The sequence below is a fragment of the Nothobranchius furzeri genome, chromosome 19 (assembly GCF_043380555.1).
Source record: "Nothobranchius furzeri strain GRZ-AD chromosome 19, NfurGRZ-RIMD1, whole genome shotgun sequence".
Lineage (NCBI taxonomy): Eukaryota > Metazoa > Chordata > Actinopteri > Cyprinodontiformes > Nothobranchiidae > Nothobranchius > Nothobranchius furzeri.
Window position 1 is genome coordinate 24,735,611 of NC_091759.1, and position 11,084 is coordinate 24,746,694.

Here is an 11,084-nt window from a genome sequence, read left to right on the forward strand (position 1 = left end):
TCCTGAAGGCGGTGTGATCCTGAATGGTAATGGCTGCTCTCCTCCCCTCGCCTCAGACACCAACCCCCCACCAGAACCAGCACCTCCTCCCTGGACCGGGTCTTCTCAGCGCTCCTCCGATCCAACACCATGTCACTCAGATGAAGGGTGCGTCATCCCAGCGACTCATCCAGAACCAGAACCGGGACTCACATTTGGGCTCGGTTCGGGGGCAGCAGGGCGTTCACGCACGCATATTTGCAGCAGTAACTCATTCACAGCAGAACCGAACCACGCGTTTCCGTCACATGACTCCATGAATGTGATTTTAAGAGGAGGCTCCAAAAACAGCTGTTCACAGCTGGAGTCCGATTCCGCAGTCTCGGACTGGAATCAATGGTTTTTATAAAGGCAAAAGAATCAAACACCTGAACCAAAAGCCCAGTTGGCCCAGTTAGCAGCTCCCAGTAAGATTTTCGATTTTATTTAAAGAAAAACAAAATAGAAGAAAAAAAGAAATCTTACAACTATGGAGTGCTGATTAGAAAACGATTGTTCTATTTTTAGACCAAATTTAGCTTGAACTAAATATGATAAAACTAAATATTTAAGATAAAATGTGTATTCAATGTAAGTAGCTAACAGATTTAAAGATTAAATTATTTAATTTAAAGCAAAAGTTGTTTTTTAGTTTTTTTTTTCAGAAATGAATCTAAATATAAAGAATTTAGTTTAGTCATGGTCTCACGTCCAGGCCTACGTTTATATTTTTATTTGTTTTACAGCAACCCTAAAAAATACTAATTTAAAACTAAAATGCAACACTTAAAACACATAATGTTCAACAAATAAAAACATTTTAATCGAATATCAACACGTCAAAAAGGTAAATCTAAATATTTAGAATCAAGTCTAAAGATTCAAGGTTTAAATATTTGATCTAATTCAGTGTTACTTACTCCTGGTCCCGGAGAGCCGGTATCCAGCATGTTTTTCTTGTTTCTCTGCTCGGAACGGACTTCCTGCAAATGTTTGCGCTGCTCAGACTCAATTTTAAAACCTTGTTGAAGACGTATTTTAATTGAGCTTTTAGGAGGCATTTTCTACCCCTTTTAATTGGTACATGGACACAATGCTAACATTTTAGGCTCTATACACCACAATGGATATCAGATGAAATGAACAAGATGTGCTTTAACTGCAGACGGTCAGCTTTTATTTGAGGTATTTACATCCAAATCAGGTGATCAGTGTAGGAATTACAACAGTTTCATATGTGCCTCCCACTTGTTAAGGGACCAAGAGTAATGGGACAGAATAAGAACCATAAATCAAACTTATACGTTTCAATACTTGGTTGCAAATCCTTTGCGGTCATTTACAGCCTGAAGTCTGGAACACGCAGACATCACCAGACGTTGGGTTTCATCCGTGGTGATGCTCTGCCAGGCCTCTACTGCAACAGTCTTCGGTTCCTGCTTGTTCCTGGGGAGTTTTCCCTTCAGTTGTGTCTTCAGCAAGTGAAACGCACGCTCAGTCGGATTCAGGTCAGGTGATTGACTTGGCCATTGCAAAACAGTCCACTTCTTTCCCTTCAAAAACTCTTTGGTTGCTTTTGCAGTATGCTTCGGGTCATTGTCCATCTGCACTGTAAAGCGCCGCCCAATGAGTTCTGAGGCATTTGGCTGAATATGAGCAGATAATTTTGCCCAAAACACTTCAGAACTCATCGTGCTGCTTTTGTCAGCAGTCACATCATCAATAAGTACAAGAGAACCAGTTCCACTGGCAGCCACACATGCCCACACCATGACACTTCCAGCACCATGCTTCACTGATGAGGTGGTATGCTTAGGATCATGAGCAGTTCCTTTCCGTCTCCATACTCTTCTCTTCCCATCACTCTGGTACCAGTGGATCTTGGTCTCATCGGTCCGTAGGACGTTGTTCCAGAACTGTGAAGGCTTCTTCCTGTTTTTGGGGCTCACCAATGGTTTACATCTTGTGGTGGACCCTCTGTATTCACACAGGTGGAGTCTTCTCTTGGTTGTTGACTTTGACACAGATACGCCTACCTCCTGGAGAGTGTTCTAGATCTGGCCAACTGTTGTGAAGGTGTTTTCTTCACCAGGGAAAGGATTCTTCGGTCATCCACCACAGTTGTTTTCCGTGGTCTTCCGGGTCTTTTGGTGTTGCTGAGCTCTCCGGTGCGTTCCTTCTTGTTGAGAATGTTCCAAACTGTTGTTTAGGCCACACCTAATGTTTTTGCTGTCTCTCTGATAGGTTTCTTTTGTTTCTTCAGCCTAATGATGGCTTGCTTCACTGATAGTGACAGCTACTTGGATCTCATCTTGACAGTTGACAGCAACAGATTCCAAATGCAAATAGCACACTTGAAATGAACTCTGGACCTTTCATCTGCTCATTGTAATTGGGATAATGAGGGAATAACACACACCTGGCCATGGAACAGCTGAGAAGCCAACTGTCCCATTACTTTTGGTCCCTTAACAAGTGGGAGGCACATATGAAACTTTTGAAATTCCTACACCGTTCACCTGATTTGGATGTAAATACCTCAAATAAAAGTTGACAGTCTGCAGTTAAAGCACATCTTGTTCGTTTCATTTGATATCCATTGTGGTGTATAGAGCCTAAAATGTTAGCATTGTGTCCATGTCCCAATATTTACGGACCTGACTGTAGTTTGAGTCATTTTACTATTTATGATTTTTTAACTTTTTTTTTTAGCAAATGGCTTTCGTCCAGAATTGCCCTGAACATTTTATCTGTTTTTACTTAGCTTTTCGTTTTTGATCTCGTGTCATCGTTGTGTTGTGCTTCTTATGCTGTGAAGCACTTTGGTCAGCAACAGCGGTTTTAATGTGCTATAAAAATAAACTTGACTCACCTGTTCAGCAGCTCATCAAGCTCTTCAGAAGCCTGCTCACCTGCTGACTAAACTCAACTCAGGTGCACTGAAGCAGAGTTAAAACAAAAACATGATACCGGCTCTCCAGGACCGGATATGGAATCAGCTTCCCCACGACCTCAGACGTGCCCCAGCCCTAGTGTTGTTTAAAACCCTCATGCACTCACCAGCCTCTACATGAATGATTTCTTATGCTGCGTCGTCTCCTCTGTAATCTTAGTCTTCTCCTTTAGCTCTAAACTGTAATCCCATCTGTGTGTGTTTTAATCTGTGTTTTCATATCATGTCCTGATAGTTGTAAAGCACCTGTGTTTGAAATGTGCTCTAGAATAAAGCTGCCTTGCTCTAGAAGAGTCCAGCTGTTCAGACCTGATCAGTAATCATTAGCACCACGATGAGGTCATTAATAAGGAATGTTTACATATTTAGAATTACAGTAAAACTAAGATTTTAAACAATGAAACTATAAAAGTAAACTGTTAAATGGCTCTCCAGTAAAACTTTCAGGTTTTTAATTGTTCAAACATTTCATTTGACTAAATGTTCTCCTGTAGCGGGCCTTCTTTCTCGCTGTAGCTGGTCATTTAAAAGACATTTCATGAACTTTTAGAGATTTTGACCTTTTTTTTTACATAATATCCAGAGAACTGGAGTCACAACCTGGGCTTCTAGCGCCATCTTGTGGACAATTCTGATGATCCTCCTGAAAGTCTGAACATCCGGGGTCTCATTTATCAAGCTTGCTTACGCACAAAACGGGGTCGGAAAACGGCGTAAGCAACTTTCCACGCAAACTTTGGGATTTATGAAAGAAAACTTTGCGGAAAAATGTGCGCAACTTTAAGTTGACTAAGGACGTGGCTTACACACATGCAGGACATGGAGAGCACCTGCAGTGCTGCTGCTGAGAAGATACAATTATGAAATCCTGCTGCATCATCACATGTACCGCTTCGTTTTCTCACAGAACAAGACCTCCCCCCCCCACACACACACACACAGCCTGAAGCGCAGAATACTGAATGTAGAATATCAGCAGGGGGGCAGATTGAGACAGAACATCATGTGTGTGTGACAGTGTGTGTCCTGTCACTGTGACCTGATTGATCATGTGACCTGGCTACTTGTACAAGGGTGGTTAGTGTATGACTTTCACCCGGGAGTCTGGGGATTGAATCCTGATTGGACCATTTTTTTATATCCGCCACAGATCTCTCTGAAGAAGTCAGTATTGACGGCTTCAGCAACGCTGTGCCACTCCGTGGATTTTCTCTTACTTGTTTTGCAAAAGCACTTCCTTTCATTTCTCCACCTCACCCACAGGTACCTCACCTTCTGCTGCTGTGAAATAGCGCTTCCTTGAGCTACGGTTGCCATGTCATTGGTGGAGCGCTGCAACAAGTCGGCTTATGTATATGCATGAGGTCCACAAGGCACTTTGCATTGACTATTTATAGCAGTAAGTGGGCGTGGTGAGGGCGGGATGTGACTAAAATGCAGCTGAGAAACATTCTCGTTAGTCTCTGATTCATGAAGCGGAGATTGCGTGCAGCTGTGCGTCCTCCATGTTTGATAGATCACACACCTGCTTGGCGTAAATACATTTTTTTGCTGAGCTTAAGTACAGTTTTATTAAGGATTCTACGCCATGTTTGATAAATGAGACCCCAGGTCCTTCTCACCTGGAGAAAGTCAGCGTCCATCAGCTGATCATCAGCTATCGAAGAGCCGCAGGACAGAAATGAGTAAAAATCAAACTAAACTGAGTGTCACGTTTTTCTCTCTTCTGTAACTCATCTCAGAATAAAATTATTTTGTTTGGAACAATTAACTATAAAATCTTACGTTTTCTACTCTGAATCCGTTACAAAAGCACAAACCGACTCTGGACCCGACTCCCTGATGGGCACCAAGACCTGACCCAACCCCAACCCTCACAGAAAACCTCCAACTTTATCAAAATGGATGCAAATTTTATTCTAAACTCCTGATCTTGGAGAATATTTAAATATTTTCTTAGTGAACAAAAGAAAATTATGTGCTTTGTTTCTTTTGTCTGAAGTTATTTTTGTTCCCGTCGAACCAAAATAAACCAGAAAGGAGGAAATGAGGTCAGTAAATATGATTTATTTGCAGGAGGAAACGGTGGGCTCTGATTGGCTGTACAGGAGATCTGACGCAGCTCCATCATGGAGACTCTGGGGTCTTCCCCGTGTGGTGGGGGGGCAGCGTGTACGTCCCCTCCTTCACCATCTTGTCGCGCTGCAGACGGATGGCCTCCAGCCGCTTCATCTGCAGAGACGAGGAGGGAGAGAAAGGTCCAAGCTTTAAAGACAGACTAGAAAATGATTTTATTCTCCGTGAGGAATGAAACTCAAACATTTGATTTTTTTCTGTAGAATTTAAATTATAAAAAGGAATAAAACTCATTTTTCATCCCTGAGGTCGACATCACTGAACGATTTTTAACATTTCATTTTAGAAGCTGAACAGAAACAGAGGTTCTCCGTGTTTCTGAAGGGTCAAAGGTCACTCACAGTCTTGTGCCGGTGTATGCACTCGTAGAAATCCTCAAACTCCAGCTTGCACTCCTCCTTGGCACGCGTCTGCCCGATGCCATGAGCGCATTCGACCCACTCCTTCTCGAAGGCGTGGCAGCGCGCTGCGTTCTTGTACGGCGTACGCCCGGTCTGGAGCACGAGCCAACGGTCCACGTCGATGCCGAGACGCGACTGAAGGTCCAAAAACGGCATGATGCTGGAGATGAAACCCCTGCAGGGGGACACAGAGATTAATATTTTACATTTGATTTGAAACATTTTACTTATTAGTCAATTAATCAGTTAATCATAATTTAACTGAGTTGAATAACCAGAGGACAAATCTTTGCATTATTTAAAAGTTTATTTAATGAAAACATTTATTTATTTTACTCAGTCTGGGAATGAAATACAAATTTGATGCCTTATATAAAACGATTTGATCCTACTTTCCCTCCTTCCTTGTTTACGTTTGTTATTGCTGATGTTTGTCCAACGCCATCCTTCTAAGTGATTCTGTTACGTCTTAATGTCAAATAAAAATATATAAATCCAACAAGAATAAAGAACCTGAATGTGAACGGCGAGGAAAAGCCTCCAGGTTTGATTTGGGCTATTTTATAAATCAGAGCAGATTCCAGGTCAGCTTTCTTTTATCGTCGATGCTCCGACAGAGTTTTATTCTAACATGAGGAATCGGTGATTTTGAGTCTTAATGAACATTTTTACTTTGTGGGAGCCTAGAAAACACAACGGCTGTGTAGAATCACTGGAAACGACAGATTCATGTTTGAGGAACATTTATTTAGAAACCGGTTTAAAAGACCTCTGAACTGGAATTTTAACTTCTGAGGACGAATAAACACGTCAGTAATAACAGAATGTTGTGTTTAGAGTTTCAGAAGCAGTAAAACTCGCCGTTAGCCATCCCGTTTAGCCATGTAGCTAACACACACAGCAGGCTAACACGGCGCTGCTGTTACTCAGAAACAAAAGACGGAGCTCTGCGTACCTCCTCGCAGCTGAAAATGTTATTAACTCTACTTTTTTGTCCGAATCTGACTTTAGATCAGATCTTTGGTCTGATTCTCCTTCAATGACAGTCAGCTAACGCTAGCTGTTAGCCTCTCTGTCCTCGCAGTACGCACACACATCTCTGACAGTAAATAAACTCCACGTTGTTGTTGTTGGGATTAAATGTTTTCTAAAACAGCCAAATTAAATCAACCACATTGTTTGTTTTTACCGGATTTTGTTGCTTTCTTCGAACTGCTGTAACCTTCTTTAGCTCCGCGTTTTACGACAGAAAACACGACCGTAAAGTAAAGCGTCTTCTTCTGGCATTAATGGCGTTCGTGAAACGGGCTTTGAATTGAAACAGCGCCACCTAACGAGAATAAAAAATATGCCAGCCAACCAAGAAGAAGGACCAATTCCCAGCTGAAGCGTTAAAATTTAAAATTCAAGCAGTTGGTTCTGTCTGCTGTTAAAAAATATGTAAAATAAAATAAACACAATTTTAGTGCCCTGAGGTCATAAAACTGTAACACAATGAAGAGGTCAGGAACTGGACCACAAATCTCATAAAAGTGAAACAGGTTTGCTGTAAAATAAACACATAATCAGAAAAGTGGGCTACGCAAATCCAACAACAACAGAGACGAAATCACTCAAGTGGGAAATTTTAATTTACATTTTAATTTTTAAACAAAAAAACAAACAAACAAAAAAGGGGTGGTGGGGGGGGGGGGGGATCAACATACAATATAATAAAAGAAATATTAAAGGCCAATTTAAAAACTATGAAGAGGGGGTGCTCAAAGACTCTACCTTTAGGAATGAGTTGTTCCTTGGAGAAACCTCTTAAATATTCCGATGTGATCATGTAAGTTATATTTTCTTACATAGCAAACAACCAAAATATAAAGGCAGTTACCATAAAAAATAAAAGGTCAGTTTTTGTTATTTGAAACAGTCACAGAGTCACAAGTTGGTGGTTTATTAAACAACAGGTCAATAATCTGAAAATTAGAACATGTTTTAAGAAAAGTTCACAAAACTTATTAATTCATTTTTTATTATAAGAACTTTTTCTTTAACCCTCTACTGCATGACTTTTTAATTTTTGGGGAAAAAAAAAAACACTTCACCCAACGAAGGGGAGCTTTGGGGTTCCTAAAAATGCATCAATAAAAAAATTTGACCCCAACCCCCCAAAAAACTCATTTTGATTCGTTGCTTCAAGGCAACGTTGTGCAACAAGGGTCGTAAAACACCAAGATGTTCTATGATAACATTTTATTAACACAACCAGCATAAACAGACAAACAAACAACAAATGATCAACGCTAACATTTAATTGAACAGTAAAACATCAGAATACAGTACTACTAAAATTTGATCAAGGCTCTCTTGGGGATTCGTTTTGTTCATTCAGTGTGAAATATCAGAAAGCAGTTGCGGTCGGGAGTGAAGCAAATGTGCGCATTGTTGAATGAAAATGAACACTTTTACTGTATAAACAAAACTAAAAATGTATAAAAAAATGTAATATTCTTCTTCACGTATTCATGCACCAGCAACTATTTTTATATGTATATATTTCAACATATGTACACAATAAAGTGATTTTTGTCTTACCTTCTGCTTTTAACGGAGATGGGAATCCCGTACCCCAAATAAAAGACACACAACCTTAAACTCATCATTTTATTGGCCAGAAATATCCCTGGTAGCATTATTTGAAGAAAAAAAAAATTTTTTTTTAAAGGGCCAGTGTGAGGTATGAAAATGTAGTTTGTTGCCTCAAGGCAACACTATGCTGTAGGGTTAACCTAAATATATAGTGCGAAACAGTTCAAAGAGGCAACATTAATTTGCCAACATTCGCACATGTTCTGCACTCTCGGTAAAACCTGAGCTGTTAATCTGGATCAGGCCCTGCTGAGTGCAAATCCTCCTAAGATGCTGGTCTGAATGGAACATCAGAAGGTAAACAAAACCATTTGTTCATGAGACAAAGTGGGACGGCTAAAAGAAAAGAAGTTTGGCTGCTTGGAAGACACGAAGACCAGATGAGGACTTCTGAGTTATTTTTAGGGATGGGACTCGATAAAAATGAATTAATTAGAGGCTTTGTAATTAATTAATCTTGATTAATCACAATTTAATAATTTTAATCAGTTAGCGATTTATTAAAATAAAAAATAATGTTAATAAGTCACAGATGACTAACCCACGCTTTAGTTTATTTCTGTGACCACAAGGTCTATGTGATTCCTTTGGTCTCGTTATAAAGGGAACCACCGTGGGATTATTTGTGATATGTAAATATTGGTGTTATTGATGAAGTGGACATGGAACATTGTAAATGTTGTGTAGTGACCTGAACACCAGGTGGCAGCCGAGCCCTGCTAATACATATACTGTAGAGGTGTAGCGTAGAGTTCAGGGGAAGTTCTGCTGAGGGTTTCTACCTGCCTGCTTTCTACCAACTACAACACCTAACAGAAAAATATTAGACTTTTTCTTCCTGTCTTTTCTTCATGAAGAGCGATGTGTCATGGTTCATTTAATTGTAGTTTTATGTGTTTGGAGCACGTAAAAAATGTCCAGTTTGGTATTTATCAACGTTTAGGTGAAACATTTTGATGCTAGACTGATCCGCCAGGGCCCAAGGGGAAATTTTTTTCAAACGTTACACAATGCGTTAAATTCCCACCCCCAGTAATTTCATTAAACTCTAAAGTTGTCTTCATTTGGCTTTTTCTGATAAGAAGGCCGAGGGTCAAATGTATCTACCATCCTAACCACTTCATCCTCATCAGGGTCTCAGGGAGCTGGCGTCCAACTCCGGCAGTCATCAGGCGCGGGACACCCTGGACAGGTCTCCAGTCCATCACAGGGACACCTGGAGATGGTCTACAGTAAACCAGGCTACAGGCGGGATTCAAACCTGCAACCTTCTTGCTACGAGGCAACTGAACTACCAATGCTCCACCATGCATAATTAAAAAGAGGCATTAACCTCTAGTTAATCTGAATAAATGATCACCGCTGACCCACAGACTTGGTGCAACATCAGTTGTGTTTATTATTTATTTGTTGTCCCCAAAAGCTTCCAGTCCTGCGTGAAGAGGCCCTTTGGGCCTTTACCGCAGACAGGAAAACACACGCCACATCGTCAAAACAACAATAACAACACTTAGATATTGCTGTCTACGGAACCACTGGCGCTCCTACCAGGCCGTAACACTCACACTCTTTCAGGAAGTTCCTGTCTGTGGTACATTCACGTGGTGTCGCACAGAAAGGTGTGGAAAAGCAGCGGCAAGCCACGTCAGCAGCGATATAAAGCTACTCCGAGATGAAAAAAGGCTCCCGATTTTGATCCCTTGGAGGTGAAAGGGAAACCTTTCCAACAGAAGCACAGAGGTGATCAAAGCTAAGAGGAAAAGCTTATCGGTGTCAGTGTTCGACTCCAAAACCAAAAACGTCACACCGGCGTAAAAATCACAACACTCAGGAAAACAAACAATAAATTAAGTCTTTGCATCGCAGCACAGGTAAAAACTTCACGTAACTGAAGTCAAAATACTGATTAAGTGGATGTTTTGAAGGCTTGTTTCAGAACAGGAGGGTTGATTTGGTACCACAGACTTTCGTTTGCAACTCGAGTGAACTGGGTCACAGCGAGAACCCAAAATAAAAAACATAAATACGATTCGCTCAGATAAAGTGCAAAAGTGCTCAGTCAAAACAAAAACATTCGCTCCCACGTAAACAACACCAAAGCCAGTCGAGGAGGGCGGGGTCAGCCCGCTGTCAGTCCACCACCTGGTCACATGACCCGCATCACGACCAAACCGAGAGTCCCGACGGCAGCCGGATTTACCGAATTCCAGGTCCGAATGTTCACAGCCGTTCCCCACACCGAGCTGGCCAGCAGGCACTAATCAGCAGAGTTCGACACGAGACCGATGCGATGGTTGTTCACCGTAATCACAATTATCACGGTCTGTGTGATAGTGTTGAATTAAACATTAATTCAATGGCCAAAAGAAAACTTTCACAACATATCGCGATAAATCCCTACAATGTCGCAATTTTATTTTTAAACAATATCGTCCAGCCGATCATCAGAGGACCTCGCGATAAAAACGTAATAAAAATAATACAGACCTCTCCTTTTAGATTCTGTCAAGTTTTTTTTTACGACAAAATCTGATAAATGCAGAATAAATACATCTTTCCCATCTTTATCAGAACTCTCGGACACTCCTGTTCCCGACGTTCCGACCGCCTTCCTCATTGTGCAGGACGGCGAGTTTCCAGTGCTGCTTTGTAAACGTGAAACAAACTCGCTGCTGTTTCAAACCAAACAGGCAAGAAAACGGCGCACTCTCGCTCACGAACGCACGTTCGTGCACGCCGCAGAACAAAAACGTTACGGCTTCCGAGCGTCTGGAGGAAAACCAAAGCCTCATCCAATCCCACGTCGTCACAAACGCCGGCTCTCATCTCCGTAGACACGGCTGCTGTCTGCTTTGACTTTGTCATCCTTTCATTTTGCACATTTTCTTACAATTTTGTACTGTTTTTGCTTAAGTAGCCAAGGCATTTTGCACCAAGAA

General features: G+C 41.3%; 1 protein-coding gene across 2 annotated transcripts; it reads right to left on the minus strand.

Moving 5' to 3' along the window:
- Positions 1–5,018: 5,018 nt before the first annotated feature.
- Positions 5,019–6,825, minus strand: ndufs5 (NADH:ubiquinone oxidoreductase subunit S5). Of its 2 annotated transcripts, none has more exons than XM_015974130.3 (3): positions 6,698–6,825; positions 5,449–5,683; positions 5,019–5,203 (listed from the first exon to the last, which is right to left on the minus strand). In XM_015974130.3, the coding sequence occupies exons 2-3, from the start codon at positions 5,662–5,664 to the stop codon at positions 5,099–5,101; spliced, it is 321 nt and encodes a 106-aa protein (XP_015829616.1). In that variant the 5' UTR covers positions 5,665–5,683; positions 6,698–6,825; the 3' UTR covers positions 5,019–5,098. The 2 variants fall into 2 exon arrangements, with proteins under 2 accessions (XP_015829616.1, XP_015829614.1); XM_015974128.3 differs by having other exon boundaries at positions 5,449–5,668; positions 6,698–6,789.
- Between the last annotated feature and the right edge of the window lie 4,259 nt (positions 6,826–11,084).